This window comes from Cnephaeus nilssonii (assembly GCF_951640355.1).
Source record: "Cnephaeus nilssonii genome assembly, chromosome: 15".
Classification (NCBI taxonomy): domain Eukaryota; kingdom Metazoa; phylum Chordata; class Mammalia; order Chiroptera; family Vespertilionidae; genus Cnephaeus; species Cnephaeus nilssonii.
Genome location: NC_137086.1, coordinates 58,793,872 through 58,815,739, shown reverse-complemented (window position 1 = coordinate 58,815,739; position 21,868 = coordinate 58,793,872). Strand labels below are relative to the sequence as shown.

General features: G+C 38.6%; 1 protein-coding gene across 3 annotated transcripts in view; it reads left to right on the top strand.

Annotated features, from left to right (window-relative positions):
- ANAPC1 (anaphase promoting complex subunit 1) overlaps positions 1 to 21,868 on the top strand; it is a 107,776-nt gene that overhangs the window by 65,782 nt on the left and 20,126 nt on the right. For all 3 annotated transcript variants that reach the window (XM_079792791.1, XM_079792790.1, XM_079792792.1), the window contains 11 exons: positions 1,382 to 1,653; positions 4,108 to 4,342; positions 5,725 to 5,816; positions 6,940 to 7,074; positions 7,450 to 7,532; positions 8,984 to 9,062; positions 10,094 to 10,168; positions 18,426 to 18,502; positions 19,033 to 19,123; positions 19,221 to 19,274; positions 20,362 to 20,555. In XM_079792791.1, the coding sequence (XP_079648917.1) occupies positions 1,382 to 1,653; positions 4,108 to 4,342; positions 5,725 to 5,816; positions 6,940 to 7,074; positions 7,450 to 7,532; positions 8,984 to 9,062; positions 10,094 to 10,168; positions 18,426 to 18,502; positions 19,033 to 19,123; positions 19,221 to 19,274; positions 20,362 to 20,555 (1,387 nt within the window). The remainder of the gene's footprint in view (positions 1 to 1,381; positions 1,654 to 4,107; positions 4,343 to 5,724; positions 5,817 to 6,939; positions 7,075 to 7,449; positions 7,533 to 8,983; positions 9,063 to 10,093; positions 10,169 to 18,425; positions 18,503 to 19,032; positions 19,124 to 19,220; positions 19,275 to 20,361; positions 20,556 to 21,868) is intronic.

Here is a 21,868-nt window from a genome sequence, read left to right as displayed (position 1 = left end):
GCTTTACCCTTTGCCTTTTATTTTGTGTGCAAATGTTATGGTTATGTATATGATGAATTGCTATTTTGGTAAGTTTACTTGTTTTTTAAGAATAATCAATGTGCCTTTTTTAAGGACAGTAAGAGTATAACTCATGAACTTGTTACCAGTGTAGTGCTGTCTGACACCAACATTTGAATTAGTTCGTAGGTACAAAAAGCAAATAGTACAGTCATGTATTTTACTTTGTGCTTGTGTCTCTGTGAGTATATGTGTATATGTATACAAAAACTCCAAGTAAAATATTGTGCATCTATTTAAAATTGATTTTACATAACTTTCAGAACTTCTTTAAAATAGCATTTTCAAACACCCAGTGAACTGTATAACTATGTAATATTAGGATATTTATTTTAAACTAGAGGCCCAGCGTGCACGAAATTGTGTGTGAGTAGCTCGCTTCCACTTGCCTCAGCTGGCTGCTTCACCCATCACCGTTTGTAGCTCACTGCCTCACCCTCCACTGTTCATAGCTCTCCGCCACTAGTAGCTCGCTCCCTGCCCCACCCACCAAGAGAGCTGTTGCTCGTTTTGTCATGATGGCATTACGACGTGCTGGCCATGGGCCTTTTATATAAGAGAGAGTCATGGCTAGAGTTAGAAATATAAAAATAATTTAATATTTGCCTATTAATGGGGTAAATCAAAACCAGACTCAGAATTCAAAAAACGTCACGACCATTTAATTTATGTTGCTCTTAAATTTAATGCATACTCTTATGGTTCACTGGATAACTCAAGTCTGTAAAATGATGCTTTTTATAGCACTATGAATGAATTTAGTGTTGTGAACAATAGCATATAATTAGATATCTATACTATATGTATAGACAGACATAGATAAGAGGCAGAATGAATTTATAAAGGTCCTAGTCTCTTTTAAAAATGTCATTTTCACTTAATGCCCTGAGAAAAATAGGGTGTGGCATATTTAACATCAGTGTCACCAACCGCATGTTGGAATTTATTGTTCATATAGTTTAACTGTGACACTAGTCTTTGTTTTATTTTTTAATAAGCTTCCTGCTGTTTGAAAGAAAGATTTTTAAGCAGTGGGTATCCTAATCAGATCTGTATAAAAGTAAATTGGTATCAGTTACGTTATTATAGCCCCATGTATTTGAACAAAAAGGACAATTAATTATTTTAAGCAATTAAGGTTTTTTCCACCTTGCGTCAGCTTTTACTCACATGTATAAAGGTTTCAGAACTCATAGTAAGCTAATATTATTAAGGATTTCAAATGTAGAAAAAGCAGTCTCTGTTCTCAAAAACCTAAATTTAACAACTTTGGTTTTGTATATTTCTATTCTCTCAGTTTTAAATTTGTTTGCCTGAATAGGGCGTGCCCCTCCTCGGAACACAACAGTAGACCTTAACAGTGGGAACATTGATGTGCCTCCCAACATGACAAGCTGGGCCAGTTTTCATAATGGTGTGGCTGCCGGACTGAAGATAGCCCCGGCCTCCCAGATCGACTCGGCGTGGATTGTTTACAATAAGCCCAAGCATGCTGAGTTAGCTAATGAGTATGCTGGCTTCCTCATGGCCCTGGGACTGAATGGGCACCTCACCAAGCTGGCCACTCTCAATATCCATGACTATCTGACGAAGGTGAGAAAGGTGGTGCTCCCAGGTCTTGGGATAGTGCCTCACCTGAGCTGCTACAGTATCTTCTAATTGTTCTATTTGCTCTTCCTTCTTTATATTTGTAAATCCATTCTTCTCATAGCAAACAGAGTAATCTTTCTAAAGTGTAAATTGGAATATATCACTTCCCTGGTCAAAACTGTGTAATAGTCTTCCGTTGCTCTGAAGATACATTTTAGAGCCTAGTGATCCTACTCACTTCTCTAGTATTACTTTGTACCACTCTTCCCCCTTGCTACCACCCTCCAACCATGGGGACTGGCTATTTTTGCTCCTTGGCATAAACTCTTCCTCTTGGCATAAACTCTTCCACTTATATGCCATAAAAAGTCATCTATTTTTTAAAATATATTTTTATTGATTTAAAATAGAGGAAGGGAGAGGGAAAGAGATAGAAACATCCATGAGGAGAGAGAATCATCGATTGGCTGCTTCCTGCACCCCCTCTACTAGTGATCGAGCCTGCAACGGGGGCATGTGCCCTGACCAGGAATCAAACCGTGACCTCCTGGTTCATGGGTCAATGCTCCACCACTAAGCCACATCAACTGGACAAAATTCACTTATTTTAAGTATACAATTTAGTGGTTTTTAGTAAATTCACAGATTTTAGAACATTTTACCACCTTGTAATGGAACCTCACATCCAGTAGCAGCCGCTCTCTGTTCCTTTCTCCCTCCAGCCCCTTGCAACCACTGATCTGCTTTTTGTGGCTGTGGATTTGTTGATTCTGGACCTTTCATACTGGTATACATAGAATATACAATATGTGGTCTTTTATGACTGGCTTCTTTCCCTTAGCAGAATGTTTTCAAGGTTCGACCATGTTATTCCTTATATCAACACTTAATTTCTTTTTATTGCTGAGTAGAAGCTCTGTTGTATGGATATACTGCATTTTATTTATCTTGCATCAGTTGATGGATATTTGAATTATTTCTACTTTTTGGCTGTTATGAATAATGTGGTATAAGCATGTACATGTCTTTATGTAGACTTACGTTTTCATTTCTCATGGGCATATTGCTAGAAGTGGAATTGCTGCATCATATGGTAACTCTTTGTTTAAATTTTTGGAGGTCCACCAAACTGTTTTTCAGAGTGGGTGCACCATTTTACAGTTGCACCAGCAGTACCTAGGAGTGCCAATTTCTCCACAATATCTCATTGTGGTTTTGTTTTGCGTTTCCCTAATGGCTAATGATCTTCAGTATCTTTTCATGTGTTCATAGGCTATTTATAAGTTTTCTTTGGAGAAATGTCTATTCATATACTTAGCTTATTTTTTTAACTGGTTTATCTTATTGAGTTGTAATCTTTATATATTCTGGATAGTAGTCCATTAACAGATACAAGATTTATCCATTTTCCTCCCATTCTTTCAGTTGTTTTTTCACTTTCTGATGGCATCTTTGAAACACAGAAGTTTTTAGTTTTGACCAAGTCCAGTTCACTTCTTCTTTCTTTGGTTGCTATATTTTGTGTTGTATCCAAGGTCACAAAGACTTACACCTATGTTTTCTTTTAAAAGTTTTATAGTTTTAGCTCCTACATTGAGTTACGTGATCAGTTTACAGTAATATTTGTATGTATTATAAAGAAGGGGTCCAACTTCATTCTTTGGCTCTCCACTTATCACAGCACTGTGTTTTGAAAAGACTTTTTTTCCCCATTGGATTGTCTCAGCACCCTTGTTAATCAACCATCCATGTGAAGGTTTATTTCTGGATCACCTCAAAGTCATTTATATGTTGTTCTCTCACCTGACATTCTCCCTTTCTAAAGTTGAGGGCCCCCCTTTCTGCCACTTTCCTGGCTAATTTATACTCATTCTTCAGGTCCTATTGTGAAGTTTACTTTTTTAAAGATTCCTAATAATTCCTCAGCCCCTTCTAATCTAAATTAGGCACCTTTAAAATACTCTTTCATATTACTTTGTACTTTTTCAATGCGTCACTTTAAAAAAAAAATATATATATATATCTATTGATTTCAGAGAGGAAGGGAGAGGGAGAGAGATAGAAACATTAATGATTTGAGTGAATAATTGATTGGCTTCCTCCTGCATGCCCCCCTACTGGGGATCTAGTCAGCAACCCAGGCATGTGCCCTTGACTGGAATTGAACCTGGGACTTGTCAGTCTGCAGGCCGATGCTCTATCCACTGAGCCAAACCAGCTAAGGCTCAATGCATTACTTTTTAATAATATGGTTGTATGTTTTTAGTTTAACACTTTTTCCCCATTAGGGTACTAGCTTCGTGAGGACAAGGACCAGGTCTGTGTAGTTTGCTATTGTGTACTTGGTGCCTTTCACTGTGCCTGTCACATAAACGTACTTATTGAAAATACTGTTTTATTTAAAACTTCGTATCTGTTTCGGTAGTGGCTTAAGTTTCTCTCTCCTTTCTGTCTTAGGGTCATGAAATGACAAGCATTGGACTATTACTTGGTGTTTCTGCTGCTAAGCTGGGCACTATGGATATGTCCATTACCCGGCTGCTTAGCATCCACATTCCTGCTCTCTTACCCCCAACGTCCACAGAGCTTGATGTTCCTCACAATGTCCAGGTGGCTGCGGTGGTCGGCATCGGCCTTGTATATCAAGGGACAGCTCATAGGCACACTGCAGAAGTCCTGCTGGCTGAAATAGGTATGGCATCAATAGTGCTGTGTCTTCATTAGCATACTTTTCTCATTCCACAGGAAACAAAGTAAGAATGATAGTAAAATTATTAAAATTAAGGAAAAATAGTAGCTGATGTGAGGGTAGAATGATCTTACTAATAAAATTGCCTAATTATTTTTTATTTTCAGGTCTTTTAGATAGTTTCTAATTCTTTGCTGTTATGCATAAACATTATGCTGATTACTTTTGTGTAATATTTATTATTTTTTAATTGCATTTTTCCCCTGAAGATAAAATCCCAGGAATGTGAACGATTTTTTGGAGGGAGAGGTCTTTATATATAATACATTTTTGCTGCCTTAAAGGGTAGAGTTAGTGTTATGTGGTGCTTTTTGTAAGTATAAACTTTTCATCAAGCCAAACATTTAGGATCAATACACAGAAATTCTACCATAATAGAGCAGCTCAGTATTATATAGGTTCAAAACAGATGTCTGGAAACAAAATATTTAATGTGTTTAAAACTTGCGGGAAGTGTCCGTCCTGTATTTCAACATGTTTTCACCACATCTAATGAATGGATTTGAAAATAATAAAGCAAAAACAAAATGTAAGAGATTAAAAATTAAAACTCTTGTTGAGTACTCCTCCCTTTAAAATATTTTTTTTAAATATATTTTATTGATTTTTTACAGAGAGGAAGGGAGAGTTAGAAACATCGATGAGAGAGAAACATCGATCAGCTGCCTCCTGCACACCCCCTACTGGGGATGTGCCCGCAACCAAGGTACATGCCCTTGACCAGTATCGAACCTGGGACCATTCAGTCCGCAGGCCGACGCTCTATCCACTGAGCCAAACCGGTTTCGGCTCCCTTTAAAAATTTTATTTCCTATTTCTTAATTAAAAAAAATAAAACCTTAATTAAAAAAAACAAGTTTCACAGTGTATTAAAGTTATTGATCTCAGAGGGAAGGCGGGGGAGGGTGGGTGGGTGGGAAGAGATCAACCAAAGAACTTGTATGCATATATGCATAACCCATGGACACAGACATTAGGGTGGTAAAGGCCTGGGGTAGGGATGGGGGGCATTGGCAAGCTAGAAGAGGTCAATGGGGAAAAAAAGGAGATATATAATACTTTCAACTATAAATATTTAAAAATATATAAATATGAATCAAATAAAGGCATTGTTTTTAAATTAGAAAACTAAAAGAATCATTTTGGTGTTTATTTTGTAGTAAACAGAGATGTGGACACCATTTGTGATGTCGTATCTTTCTGAGTGGGGTTATATTGAATCCATAGTTCTTATGCAACTTAGTTACTAGAAAGTTAACTCTAAAGCTCTTATGAATTAATATTTTAAAAGGCCACCATGAACCTCGTTATTTCCTCTTTCACAGGAAGGCCCCCTGGTCCTGAAATGGAATACTGCACTGACAGAGAGTCCTACTCTTTAGCTGCTGGCTTGGCCCTAGGCATGGTCTGCTTGGGGGTAAGCACAGTCTCTGCCTTGTAAGGCTTCAGGGAAGAGGTCTGCGTGTTGAGATGAATAATCTGAATACTGAATACTGCTCTGCCATACTGTGACTTGATTTAAACTGATTCTAAACTCTTTCTTCTCTCTGGATGCTTTTTAAAGTGTTAGATTTGGAAATGGAGAGAAATTGTATAGCAAAGAGTGGGGCTTTAAAATTTATTTTTCCTGTCTTAGATGGAAGTATTTATGAATGAACTAAGGGATGAGGTTTCTTGTAAAGATTTTAAGACATAAGATGAAGTATAACAGCCTAATCAATCAGAAAACAGAAAATAGTGAAAAATGTGTATATGGTGGGGAACTTTTAAGAGTCTGTAGTAGTTGCTGGAGAGAAACCATAGCCCTTTCTTGGCTCCCTGGTGTTCACGAGGCCTGGCAGAAGGTTGCCACTGTAGTGTTTGCTTTGTGATAGAATGCAATACCATGTTGACCCATTTTTAACCCCATCCATGAGACATGGTATAGAATTATCAAAAGCATTTCATTTCATCCAGCTGGACTGTGGGTCCCTTGGGAACCACCAATACATTGAAACTAGATTATACAAAACAAGTTAACTGTTAGGTGTTTGACTCTCACATTTACATGTGAACTAAAGAGGCAGACAATTCAAAGGAAAAGCTTCATAATGGGAATTGACATCTGAATTCTGGTCCTGACCAGGTAGTCCTATCATTTAACTACAGCATTGTCTAGTGGTTATGCAATTCCATAGATAGTGGAGCCAAACAGCCTGGAGTTATATCCAGCCCTGCCATTTGCCAGCAATGTCACCTTGGACTTCACTCTTTGTGCTTCACTTTCCTCACCTATAAAAGAGTAGCTGTTTGATAGAATTGTCATACTAAGTAAGTTAATCTTTGTTAGTGCAATTAACTGTATTTTGAAGCCTTTATGTATTTTGTGACATGAAAGTATTAACTTGAACATATACTATAATTTTAATGTGAATTATTAATAGCTTGAGTATTAACTCATAACACCCTGTTTTGAAGTTAGTTCATTCTTTTCTTTTTCATGTAATATAGGACTTATTTCCTAAGATTTCATTTTACATGTCTGTTATTTACTTTTTCAGCACGGCAGTAACCTGATAGGTATGTCTGACCTCAATGTGCCTGAGCAGCTTTATCAGTACATGGTTGGAGGTCATAGGCGCTTTCAAGCAGGAATGCACAGGGAGAAACATAAATCTCCAAGTTATCAAATCAAAGTAAGTACAAATTAGAGCAACAATTTTTAAAAAATATATTTTTATTGATTTCAGAGAGGAAGGAAGAGGGAGAGAAAGATAGAAACATCAGTGATGAGAAAGAATCATTGATTGGCTGCCTCCTGCACGCCCCCCACTGGGGATAGAGCCTGCAACCGGGGCATGTGCCCTTAACTGAATCGAACCTGGGACCCTTCAGTTCTCAGGCCGACGCTCTATCCACCCAGCCAAATTGGCTAGGGCTAGAGCAATAATTTGAAAATAGTTTTTATACCAGCCTTTACAAATATGTTAATTTTAAGCATAGGCTAGTATTCAGAAGACTTTTATAATAATTCATAACTCTTTTATGTGAATAATCTTTTCTTTTGATAGGAAGGAGATACCATAAATGTGGATGTAACTTGTCCAGGTGCCACTCTTGCTTTGGCTATGATCTACTTAAAAACCAATAACAGGTACTGCATCTCTGACCCCATCCTTGGCCAGACAGTGTCACTTCCTTTTCTGACCTCAGTAGTGAAACTAAAGTATCTTAATGTGTTTATTTCCCATCTGCTAGATCAACCTGATTTTAATTCTCTCAAACAGTACAGATTATATGGATTTTTATCTAGAAATAATAAAATTGGCTACTTTAATAATTTTTGACAACATAATTAATTGCCAATCTTTATTCATTTCTGTTTTCTGGTTGCTATCACTGACTATTAAAAAAAATGCCCAAAGTGCTTTTCATTAATTTTGAATGTCATGAGGACTGGTGAAGCCGGAAATACTTAGCATTATTCTATTCTTTGTTCCTATTTATAAAAATGGTTTCTGCTTACTTCAAGCTTTTCTTGGTGACCACACCATCTGTCTTCCCAACCCCCGTGATTAGTGCTGACATTTGAAAATAGACCTTTGGCATTTATTCTTTTACATATTGTATAGGAATGTAAGTTGGATAGGAGATATTAAACCCTATTTAATTCTTTTAATTTAAAAAACACACTAACTGTGTGTGTGTGTGTGTGTGTGTGTGTGTGTGTGTGTGTGTGTGTTAGTTAATCCTCACCTGAGGATATTTTTTCCATTGGTTTTGTTAGTTTTAGAGAGGGTGGAAGGGAGGGAGGGAGGAGGAGAAAGAGAGAGATTCCATAAAAACTCCAAATCAATGTGAGAGAGACATATCTTTTGGTTGCCTTCTGCACCCACCTGACCAGGGTTGGGAATCAAACCTGCAACCCACAACCCATGTACATGCTGTTAACCGGGAATTGAACCCTTGACCTACGGTTTTTGGGCAGATGCTCTGACCATTGTACCACACTAACCAGGGAAGAATTTTTTAAAAAAATATGTTTTTATTGATTTCAGAGAGGAAGGCAGAAGGAGAGAGAGAGAGATAGAAACATCAATGATGAGAGAGAATCATTGACCAGTTGCCTCCTACATGCCCCATACTGTGGATCGAGCCTGCAACCCCAGAGCAAGTGCCCTTGACCAGAATCTAACCTGGAACCCTTCAGTCTGCAAGCCGACACTCTATCCACTGAGCAAACTGGCTAGGGCAAGACATTTATTAATGTTGTGAATTCTTCCTCTTAGAAAAAGTAAATGTTTGCAAAATTAACAAAATGGGTAAGAATAGGCATTTGTTCATTTACTACTTGGGTGAATGTGTATGTCAGTGCTTTCTTGGTACTGGAACAAGACAGAACTAAACATATCTGTCCTCATGGAGCTGTGTTATTGTAAGCCACATACATAATAAATGTTATTCTAGAGGTTGTGAAGTATTATGTATGCAAAGAAACTAGGACTGTGGATGGAGTGGGAAGAAATGTTGTGAAATCTGTCTTGGACTTCTTGATTATTTTGCCTCTTCCTGAGCAAGGCACTTGTTAATATCTTCCGCTAACAGGTCCATTGCCGATTGGCTTCGAGCTCCTGACACTATGTATTTGTTGGACTTTGTGAAACCAGAGTTTCTCTTGCTTCGGGTATGGTACTTGGCACTTTCTCATTTCTGTTAACATGAGGAGTCTGTATGTGGTCCTCAGGTTTATCTTGCAAATGTACATTTTTCTCCAAGGGGACCTTTTACTATTAATTCAATATGCACATGTAATTGACAATGTTCTTTTGAAGTTTCCCACATTTAGCTGTAGGAATGCTGAAAAGGCAGCCACATTGACATGTAATATTTGGAGTTGACATTTCAGCTTCTCTTATTATTACTATTTTTTAATCACCAGAGGATATCTTTTCCATTGATTTTTTTTTTTTTTTTTAGAGACTGTGGGAAGAAGGAAAGAGAGAGAGAGAGAGAGAGAGAGAGAGAGAGAGAGAGAGAGAGAGCAGGAAGGGAGAGAGGGAGGAAAAAAAAGGGAGAGATGGAGGAAGGGCGGGAGACACATCTCTATTGGTTGCCTCCAGCTGCTGCTGCTGGTAGATGAGGATTAAACCTACAACCAAGGTATTTGCCCTTGACTGGAAATCGAACCCATGACCCTTTGGTTCAAGAGCCGACACTCTAACCACTGAACAAAACTGGCCAGGGCTTACATTATTATTCAAAACTTCCTGTCAAACAGCAAGTGACTGGAGCTTTACTACTGCTTTCATTAGTAAGGATGCAGTATTACTATTAAGGGTATAAATAATAACAATAACACTTTGACATAACTACCTGAATTATTCCCTCTATAATGTTTTAAAAACTTGTCTGTTTTTAGCCTATGAGAGCCTTGAAAGTACGTCCACAGGGCTTTGGTTCTTTTCTTTTAAAACGTCCTTTTAGCTTTTCCAGATTTTGATGACATTCAACTCAATTTTAGATTTTTGGGTTAAAATCTAAATCATCAGTTTATTTTCATGATTGCTTTAGGTTGATACTATATACTAATTTTATTTTTTGAAATTACCGTCATTTGGGAACTGATTCTAAATTATTCTATTTAACATTATCATTGTTATAAAATCTGTGGACTTTGCTTGCTCTAATTAATTTTATCTTTATTACATTTTAAAGACACTTGCTCGATGCCTGATTTTGTGGGATGATATTTTACCAAATTCCAAGTGGGTTGATAGCAATGTTCCTCAGGTAAGTACATATGATAAATATTGTTTTATCTGTAATGGCATAAAATTATGATTTCTTATGGACTTTCCAAAACCCTATAAAATACTTCTTTTTAGGAAGGCAATATTGATGATTATGGTATCTCTTGAAAACATAGCAACTTTCATTTTAAGATTGTGTGCTTATTATAGATTAACCTTCCTTTCTGACCTAAGATCCCAAGAAATTGTAGTTTTTAAAAATTAAATATACCAAAGTACCTTAAAGTATTTTTGTCATTTTTATTTGAATTGGTACACATTTATCTAAGATGCTACTATATACTTTGTGACAATTTAAGTCTCTTATTAATAACTTATTTTAATTACTTTATGACATATTTATTCAATAAGCCAAATCGTTATAAATAAGCAGGCTTCATAAAAACTACAAATCAAATATTATCAATAAATATTGCCCTTTTAACCAACAGTCCATTTCTGGTAGTCAGTTCCACTTATAAAATAAATCTACTTATCCTTGGGAATGCTTGAGAGTATTTCCCCTAATATTTGAATAAGAACAAGTTCAAAATAAAGAAAGGTTTAAAGAACTTCACAGAAATACCTATGTCTACCTAGACTCTACAATTAATATTTTACTGTGAAAACCTGTTTAACCACATATCTCCATTTTTCCTCTATCCAATCCATCATTTTAAAAATATATTTCAGTTAATTAGGTAGTACTGAATTTCTCCCTAAATGTTTTAGCATGTGTGTTAATAACTAGAATTTTATATTTCCCTTTTAAGATAAAATTTATGTGCAATGAAATGCACAGATCTTAACTATAGTATCCTATATAATAATCCTATATAATAAAGAGGTAATATGCAAATTGACCCTCACAACCTCACAAGATGGCTGCCTACGACCAGGCCGGCAGGGGGGTTAGTGAAGGACAACCAAATGACTGAACAGCAGGCTGCGTGGGGTGACCAGGCCTGCAGGGGGGGCAGTTGGGGGCGATTTGGCTGGCAGGAGGTCAGTGAGGGGCAACTAGGCCAGCGAGCGGGGTGGGGGGGGCGCAGTTGGGGGCAACCAGGCCGGTGGGAGGGTGCAGTAAGGGGTGACCACGCAGGTGTGGGGGGAGTTGGGAGCAACCAGGCAGGCAGGTAGGTGAGCAATTAGGAGCCAGCGGTCCAGGATTGTGAGAGGGATGTCCAACTGCCAGTTTAGGCCCAGTCCCTGGGATCGGGCCTACATCTGCAATCAGACATCCCCCAAGGGGTCCTGAATTGGAGAGAGTGCAGGTTGGGCTGAGGGGACCCCTCCCCACCCCCGTCGTGCATTAATTTTATGCACCGGCCCTCTAGTTCGATAAGAATTGACTAATGTCTATGCTTATGGAAACAAACCTCCTTCAAAATGACCAGAAGTTCCTTCCTTCCCCTACCCATTCAGTCTGTTCACTCCCTCCCCACTCCCAATGCAACCAGGTTTCCGATGTAGAACTTTATATTGATGGATTCATATGTAGTGTAAACCCTTTGTATAAGGTTTCCTTCACTCAGCATGATTGTGGGATGGTAATGGTTCGTCCTATTTATTGTAAGTAGTATTCCATTGTTATTAACTTACCACAGTTTCTTTTTCCATTCTCTTTTGTTGGATATCTGGGCTGGTTCCAGGTTTAGCCATTATGAGTCAAGCTACTATAAATATTCTTATATGAATATTTTTGTGCATTTATGTTTAATTTCTTGTGAATAAACATTTAAGATTAGAATTACATAGGCATAGAGTAGATGATGTATTTGGTTTTATAAGAACTGGTGGGTCTTTTCCCAGACTTTGTACCATTTTACACTTGGCCAACAGTGTTTGAAAGTGCTGGTGCTACACACCTCATCCATATTTGGTAGTGTTAATCTTTTTAATTTTAGTTATGTTGGTAAATATGTAGTTTCCATTTGTATTTCCCTCCTGACTGATGACAAGGGAACCTTCTCATTTGCTAATTGTTCCTTCATATATCCTTTTATGTGAAGCATCTGTTCCTATCTCTTGCCCATTTAAAAAAAAAAAAGTATTTTTGTTTTTTTACTATTGAATTGCTAGGATTTTTAATACATCCTGGAAGCCTATTCTTTCTCAGATATATGCTTTGCAGATATTCCTCCCAGTGTGTGGTTTGTCTGTAATGTTTTTGCTGAGCAGATTTTCAAAGTTTGATAATGACTAGTTTATCAGTTTTTATTTTATTTTATGGTTATTGTGTTTTGTGTCCTATGAAAAAAACATTTGCCTAACTCCAAGTCCTGGAGATATTCTCTTGTTTCTTTTTCTCTAAAAACTAATGTTTTAGCTTTTGTGTATAGTTTGGAATCCATCTCAGAATAATTTTATTTATGACATAAGGTCGGCATTGAGGTTTTTGTTTTATAAAACTACTAGAGGCCCTGTGTACAGCTTCGTGCACCAGTGGGGTCCCTCGGCCTGGCCTGTGCCCTCTTGCAATCTGGGACCCTTTGGGGGATGTCGGAGGCCCGGTGCATGGATTTGGTCCAATCCCTGCATCATAGCTACCGGTCGAATGGTCGCTTAGGCTTTTATATATATAGATGGGTATTGAGTTATACAAACACCATTTCCCTGTTGAATTCCTGTGATTCCTTGTCAAAGTCAGGTGAGCACAAAAGTGTGGATTTATTTCTGTGCTCTGAATTATCTATTTGACAGTCCTTTTGCCAGTATCAAACTCTATATTTACTGTAGTTTTTTTTTAAATATATTTTATTGATATTTTACAGAGAGGAAGGGAGAGGGATAGAGAGTTAGAAACATTGATGAGAGAGAAACATTGATCAGCTGCCTCCTGCACACCCCCTACTGGGGATGTGCCCGCAACCAAGGTACATGCCCCTGACCGGAATCGAACCTGGGACCTTTCAGTCTGCAGGCCAACGCTCTATCCACTGAGCCAAACTGGTTTTGGCTATATTACTGTAGTTTTATAGTAAGTCCTGAAGTCAAGTATTGTGTATCTGCCATTTTTGTTTTTGTGTGATTACTTTGAATACTCTAGGTCCTTTGCATTTCCATCTAAAATTTAGAATCACCTCATCAGTATCGATGTAAAAGTGATGGATTATAATTGAAATTGTGTTGAATTTCTTCAGGTGGGGAACATCTGACCTGTAGGCTGTGAAATCAATTGGTCTGGCCTTGCCACGGCATTGGGATGAATTAAATGTTTGACCAAATACATCAGGCTAATTATTAAGTTGATACTTTTGTATGGCCCTCAAATGATATAAATATTCAAATGGACGTTGGCAGAAAAAAAAGTTCCCCACCCCTTCTATAAATAAATGTATGGAGAACTAAATAATTGAGTTTTGTAGTCCAAGAATAGAGAATCCATTTATTTTAGTCCTTTTTTAAAATTTTCTCAAAGATTTTCTCAAAGATAAGGGTCTTCAACAGTTTAATGTTTATTCCTAAGTATTTTATATTTTTTTATTATATCTTTATGTAGAATTTTGTTTTCTAATTGCTTGCTGCTATACAATTGATGTAAAATATGAAATTGATATTTGTATATCAACCTTTTAACCTATGACATTTAAATGCACATTTATTTTTACATATATATATAAAGCCAGCGACCGGAACGCCATAAAACTTGGAACCACAGGTCACTATGATGCCCACTGCGGCCAACAAACTGGCCCATCGGGGGTGGGGCCAGCCAGCTAACCTCCTGTGGCCCCTACCCCCTGGCCAACCCCAACCCTGATCAGCCTGCCCACCCCAATTGGACTGCAGGCTATCCCTCTGGCTGGCCCTGCCCTGATTGCCATCCCTACCCCAATAGGGGGCAGGTCCAGCCAGCCAACCTCCTGTAGCCCCTCCCTCCACCCGGCCCCACCCCAGATTGGCCCCCCACTTCGATCAGGGGCAGGGCCAGCTGGCCATCAACCTGAGGCCCCTTCCCCTAGCCAGCTCCACTGCCAAGTGGGGGTGGGGCTGGCTGGCCAACCTCCCATGGTACCTTCCCTGGAGGCTGACCCCTGATCGGCCTTTCCCACCCCAATTGGGGGCAGGGCCTGCCAGCCAATTGCCCACGGCCCCTCCCCCCAGCTGATCCGGCTCTGATTAGGCCCCGGTCAGGGTGGGCCGGCCAGCCAAACTCCCACCTTCTCCTCCTCCCGTTAGGCCCAGCCCTGATCTGCCCCAATTTGGGCCAGACCAACCGGACTCCACCCAGGCACGAATTCGTGCACTGGGCCTCTAGTCAATGTATATAAAAAGCAAGTGACCAGAACGCCGTAATGACAGGAACGACCAGTCGCTATGACGCCCACCTTGGCTATCAAACCGGCTCAATCGGGGTAGTGGGGCTGGCTGGCCAACCTCCCCTGGCCTCTTCCCCCAGCCGGCCCCGCCCCCGATGGGCCCCCACCACCCGGATTTGCCTGCAGCCCATACCCCCAGCCAGCTCCGCCCCCGGTCACCCCTCCCGACACCAATTGGGGGCGGAGCCCACCTGCCAATCGCCTGCAGCCCCTCCCCCCAGCCAGCCCAGTTCTGATCAGGCCCTGATCGGAGCAGGCCAGCTGGCCAACCTCCCACTGTCTCCTCCTGACAGGCCTGCCCTGATCCACCCTGATTGGGGCTGGTCCAGCCGGACCCCACCTGTGCATGAATTCATGCACTGGGCCTCTAGTTAGTTAGATAAATAGTTAATATAATAAGTATTATGTTAGCTCTATCTTATTTTAATTTTTTTTTTCAAAAGGACTCCATTCTGTGTATCTGATGCAGTGTTGTACTGAATATTGTTCAGGTATTGCCCCAGTGTGTGGGTGGGAGCAATGAACTCTTTACCAAATGTCTATGCATCCTTATACTGTGAACTCCTCAAAGTCAGCTAGTGTTCTTTTCCATCGTTTTGTTTTTAACAACTAGTACACATTGGCTGGAGTTCAGTACATTACTGTTACATTGAAAGAGGACAGACTGGTTCAAAACCACCTGGCTAGTAAGGGGTGGGGTCATACTGAAACTAGTTGTAGGACTTCAGATCTTTAAGAAGTTTGCCTTGGACAGAGGAGTTTGGTGGTCTTTTCTTATTCATTTCCTATATACCTCAACTTGCCTTTGAAGGATTACATTTCTTCCTTTGATTACTTTTTTATATGGATTTTTTTAAAAAAAAACTTTTAAGAGACCATAGAAAAGGTGACAAGGACCAAATTGAAGAAGGTTCTCCTTCCATACAGTTACTTACAACCCAGGTTTAGTGATGCTTTTAAATGATTTGTGATCAATGTGGTGTTATGATAGAGGTGGTACAAATCAGTAATAATAATAATAATAGTAATAGCTAATACTTATAAAGGACTTACTAAGTGCCAGGCATTAATTGTAAGAGGTTTTTGAGTGGATTAAGCCTTCTAATTCTCACAGAAACCTAGAAGGTAGGAACCCCTATTATGCTCATTTACATAGCTAATGTGGCTCTGTGGGATTCAAACCTAGGCCTTCAAGCTGCTTTTGAAGATAAAAAAAGCTTACAAATGCCTGCTGTCAAAATAGAAGCATTTCATTCCTGTATAATGATGTAGTTAAAACACTTTAATTTATATGAATGTTATAATCAGGTTATCCATCTATGTATCACTTTGGAGTTCAATCAGTTTTTTAGAATGTCACTCAATTTCTGAATAAATAGTAGTCAACATTAAAAGTAAAGATGAGAGGAAGAACGATGGAAGTAGTTATTAGCTTATATTACACAGCGGGCATAATTGCTTACCTTATTGAGATTATCAAAGAGAAAAGGTATTTGGAGTTTTTTGATTTTGTCATATTTGTTTTATTTCATAAGAAGTTTGTGTCATAAGTGACTTCTGAGTATTTATTGTTTTACTAGAGGCTGGTTCACAAAATTAGTGCACGGCGGGGGGGGGGGGTCCCTCAGCACGACCTGCACCCTCTGCAATCCGGGAACCCTCAGGGGATGTCCTACTGACGGCTTAGGTCCGCTCCTTGTGGCAAGCGGGCCTAAGCCGCAGTCTGGCCTCCCTCTGCAGGAGGTGACCAGGCTGATCAGGGAAGGCGCTGCCCCCATCATCCCGCTGCTGCTGCCACTGCTGGCCGCTGCAGGCCGCCAAGGTATTTTCATCAACACGGACTCCAGTCATTTCACCATGAAAAAATGACAGTGTTTTGTAGGCATTTTCAAGATGTCTTTTTCATAGGATATGACAGTTCTTTTTTTATCCTCACCTGAGGATATTTTTCTATTGATTTCTAGAGAATGTGGAAGAGAGAGGGAAAGACAAAGAGAGACATCAATGTGAAAGGGACACTTCGATTGGTTGCCTCCTGCATGAGCCCTGACTTGGGCCCCAGCCAGGGAGGAGCCTGCAACCTAGGAACATGCCCTTGACCAGAATTAAACCCGGACCCTGAGGTTGGCAGACCAAGGCTCTATCCACTGAGCCAAACCAGCTAGGGCAGGATATGACATTTCTTAGCCCCTCCAGCAGCAGACCTTCGTTTTTTCCTCCAGGAGTGAGGTGGAAAAATCATAGATCACCTTCTTGGATTCTCATTACGCAAGTTACCAAGAACACTGTGAGGAGTGTACCAGGAGCTTAGCCGATAAATGGTCAGAAAAGGTGTTTCTTCTGTAGCTCATCCACAGAGGTGAGACTGCTGGTGCGCCCCAGCAAGCTGGCAGGCCCGCCCTGCTCCCGCTGTCTGCGGGCCCTGCTCCACCCTGCTGTGTGCGCAGCCGCCTCCAGAACCAGTCATACTGTTATGGCGTCCTGGCTAATTTGCATATTACCTCTTTATATGTGTATATATATATTTACACATATACATATACATACACACACATATACACAAACACACACACAAATATATATATGTATATCCTACCTTATAATAGGCAAATATGCAAATTGACCGCACCTTCGCTACGCCCAAGCCACGCCCACCAACCAAGCCACGCCCACCAACCAATCAGGACGAGTATGCAAATTACCCCAACAAAGATGGCGGCTAATTTGCATATCAAGACAGCGTAGAAAGAAGCCAAGAGATGCTGAAGGGAGCAAAGCTGTGGAGAAGCAAGCAAGCCGGGGGGAGGAGAAGGGCGAGCGGAGGCGGGGTGGGCTGGCGGAGAAGGCGGGCCGGGGGACAAGGGAGGAGCGGAGGCGGGGCGGGGTAGAATGCAGCAGGAAACCCTATTGCAGGATTTTTCCTGCAACGGGAACGCTAATATATATATAGTAGAAAGCACCTTGAAATGTTACTCTCCTGAGCAGTCTTCTAAAAAGAATGATAAGAATAAATCTTGAATTCCTCTGTTCTGTATACTTGCTTTCATACGTTTAGAAAAAATATATTTTTTTCTTTTTATTTGTATTTTTTAAGTGAAGTAGATCAAGTCTTTTCTTGGTTGTTAAAACTAGATAGATATGCCGAAACTGGTTTGGCTCAGTGGATAGAGTGTTGGCCTGCGGACTGAAGGGTCCCAGGTTTGATTCCAGTCAAGGGCATGTACCTTGGTTGCGGGCACATCCCCAGTAGGGGGTGTGCAAGAGGCAGCTGATCGATGTTTCTCTCTCATCAATGTTTCTAACTCTCTATCCCTCTCTCTCTTCCTCTCTGTAAAAAATCAATAAAATATATTAAAAAAAAAAAACCTAGATAGATACTCTATTTTTAAAAAAATTCTTGTTCACTACCTATACTAAAAGGAAAGGGATATATTTCTACATAGTAGTTGCAGATTAAAACATTAATAGTTCAGTTTAACTCAGGTAATTAATCTAGTGACTAACCTCACCTCACCTTAATGCTAGAAACGTCCCATGACTAAGAAGTGTATGTGTCTGAATTGAGTTCTCTCCAAGTGCTTTTTCCTCTTTCCTGCTGCTTCCCGGCACTCCTGTTCCAATTCTCCTCTGCAGCCATCATCTTTTATTTCAGCTGATTGGTGTGAAGTATTACTCTGCTATTGATTCAGAATATACTTAAGTCCTCTAGTTTGTGTTCATTCAGTCCAATTCAGTTACTGTTTTTATTGGGCCATCTTAGATTTAAAATTGGGTTGCATGGATGTGAATATAATATAAGCCTTTGAAAATGAAATGATTTGGCAAAGCTTGTTTTATTTAACATGACCATGATAAGCAGTATGTTATTTTTCAGGTCATTAAATATTTATAACTTGAATATTAATGTTCATGTATTCTTGGTTTGTATTTTCACAGATTATAAGAGAAAATAGTATCTCTCTCAGTGAAATTGAATTGCCTTGCTCAGAGGATTTGAATTTGGAAACTTTGTCGTAAGTTATGAAATGAGGAATAGAAATGAGCTACCCTAGCATCTGTCAGATAAATAATAGAAATGCACTCTGTAAGAGCAGTAATGCCCTTGACTTTTGAGTATTTCTGAATTTCTTTTTTTCTAACCATTGCTGATCAGATGTTCAGAAAGATGAATTTTTGTTTGTTTGCTTTTGTTTAGGTTTCTGAAATACAGTGCTCTTGCCCTCAAAAACCAATATTGGCGATTTAACTTGTACACACTCCTTTTTTTATCCTTTCCATTAAAATAATGGCAGTGTTTTTAAAAATTATCTTCTTTTGCTGTATGTGAAACATATGCAGGCAAGAGCGTATTTTATTAGTAAGGGCCACCTGGTGTTTCTGCTGAAGAAAAGGGCATAGGAACCTGCTGATTTAGTAGAGGCACAATTGAGCATCCCCAGAAGAACAGAAACAAATAATTACTATTTTTACCCCAAGATAATACTAATAATGAATATTAAGGCAGAATATTGACAGTAGTAAATTTCTTGTAATCTGTCTCTAGGCAAGCACATGTCTACATAATTGCAGGAGCCTGTTTGTCCCTGGGTTTTCGATTTGCTGGCTCAGAAAACTTATCAGCATTTAACTGTTTGGTAAGAAGTATCCTAGTTTATTCTATTCTGTTTTCTTTTTTCACAAAGCCTCAATATGCTTCCTCTTAACTTTAAATTTTTTCTTTTGTTTTTTCAGCATAAATTTGCAAAAGATTTTATGACTTACTTGTCTGCACCTAATGCTTCTGTGGTAAGTTTTTTTCATGATGAGTCTCCTTGGGAATAAAATTAAACTCGAAGGACATTCACCAATAATTCAGTTACTTAATATGTTGATAATTTCTGCATTTTTTAAAAATATATTTTAATGATTTTTTACAGAGAGGAAGGGAGAGGGATAGAGAGTCAGAAACATCAATGAGAGAGAAACATCGATCAGCTGCCTCCTGCACACCCTCCACTGGGGATGTGCCCGCAACCAAGGTACATGCCCTTGACCGGAATCGAACCTGGGACCCTTGAGTCCGCAGGCCGATGCTCTAACCACTGAGCCAAACCGGCTTCGGCAATAATTTCTGCATTTTGCTTGAATTTAGAATGGGAGATTTGAAGTTTGGTTTATCTTTGCATTTTTGTTCTGGGATACTTAGATGAAAATATGATAATCCTAGAAGGATGCACAGGTCTCTAATTCTTGTGACAAGAGGAAAATAAGAAAAACCATATTGTCCCCCATTCTGTCTCAGTACTGAATATTAATAATTGCCTTTAAAAATTAGTATTTAGTAAACATGCAATTGTTTTTATACATTGCTGCTTTATGACAGGAACACTGCAAGATTTTTATTTCTTGCTAAAAACCACACAGATTTATGCAACATTATTTGTAATATGAGAAAATTAGAAACATTATTTATAATATGAGAAAATTAGTGGTTAAGTAAGTTTGATTATATCTGTACATTGTTTTACAATGGAGCTATCAAAATCGTGTTCTAGAAGACTTTGTTGTGAGTTTTCTTATAATAGATTAAAAAAGGTTAAAAATATTGTGTATAGAATGTCTCAATTTGAAAAAAATATGTATATAAATATAGGAAAAGATCTGGAGAAAACGAAAGGCAAAGTGTTTACAGCAGTTCTCTTTGGGTGTTACTATTCCAAGTGATTATTATTACCTTTTTGATAATTTATTTCCTGAGTGTTCTATATTGAACTTAAATTTCACCAGAGTAAATACTTGTTTTTATAGTTTTTTAAAAAGTTATAAACATTTGTTTTTGTTAACTTGTTTTTGATAATGAAGAAATGTAACAGTCTTCTTTTCGTATTTCCAGACAGGTCCTTACAACCTGGAAACATGCCTGAGTGTGGTGCTGCTGTCTCTGGCCATGGTTATGGCTGGCTCGGGGAACCTAAAGGTTTTGCAGCTTTGTCGTTTCTTGCACATGAAAACAGGTGGTGAAATGAACTACGGTTTCCACTTAGCCCATCACATGGCCCTTGGAATTCTATTTCTAGGAGGAGGAAGGTAAATGAATATATATTTCTTCAATGAAGATCTTATGAACAAGATCTATAAGAGTGACTTATTTTGAATTTGAAGGTGAAAATTTTTTATTCTGATTAGCTGTTAGCTTATCTGGAGGCATTAGTACACTTTAAAAGGGCTTTTTAATGGTTTGACCATTAACTTATGCCTACTTAGTAGAGTTACCATCCTCTCTCTAACATAGTTAGCATCATTACATTTCTCAGAAGAGTATGAACTTAGCACTTCATTGCTAATCCTCTTGTTACCCTTTTACTAAAGTGCTTTCTTATAAAGGTCGTGAACACAATAGCCAATAGATTCTATGGGATTTTCTTAGTTTTTAAGTCCTCACTCTTTTTTCATTATCTGTCATTCCTCACCACCTTATCCTTTTATAAGACTTTCCTGGCTTTTAATGATCTCTATTGAATAAAAATAAGCATTCAAAAAATTGTACAAATCATAGGAGCACAGCTTAATGAACTACTTGAAATAGTACCATATAGATCAAGATATAGCTCAAATCACCTGTTTTCACCTCACCCATGCCCCTCCTAATGACTGGTACTTTACTTCTGCCCAAAGGTAACCACTAATTAGTTTTAGATTGTTTTTACCAGTTTTTAAAATTCAAATAGAATCATACACTATGTATTTTTTGTAACTTTTGCTTAATATTATGTTTGCGAGATTTATCCATGTTGCATGTTGCATATTAGTCATGTTTCAATGCCGTTGAATTCCTGTACGATAGAATCAATAGTTACAGTTACTGATTTACTCTGCTGTTGGTGAACATAATTGTGTTATTTATAGTGTGGGGCTACTATGAATAATAATATTATGACTATTCTTATACATGTCTTTGATTTGTTGTATATAAATCTATGAGTGTAATTGGGTCATAGGGTGTATAGGTATGATTAATTTCTGTAGACAGTGCCTTCTGTGCTTCCAAGTGTTCATACCATGTCACATGTTCATCAGTACCTATGATGTTCTAGTTGATCCCCATTCTTGTCAACACTTGTTAGTCACCCTAATTTTAGCCTCTGGTAGTAGTATTTCATTGTGGTTTTAATTTCCTTTTCCCTGAAATGATAGTGACCAACTAGAAATCTCCTTTTGTAATGTTCAAATCTCTTGCTACTTATTTTCATATTGGTTTATTTGTTTTTCAAATTTTATTTGTGGTAAAATACCATAAAATTTGCCACATTAAATATTTTTAAATATACAGTTCAGTTGCATTAAGTATATTCACATTTTTGTCTTGCAAAACTGAAACTTTATACAACAACTTCTCTATT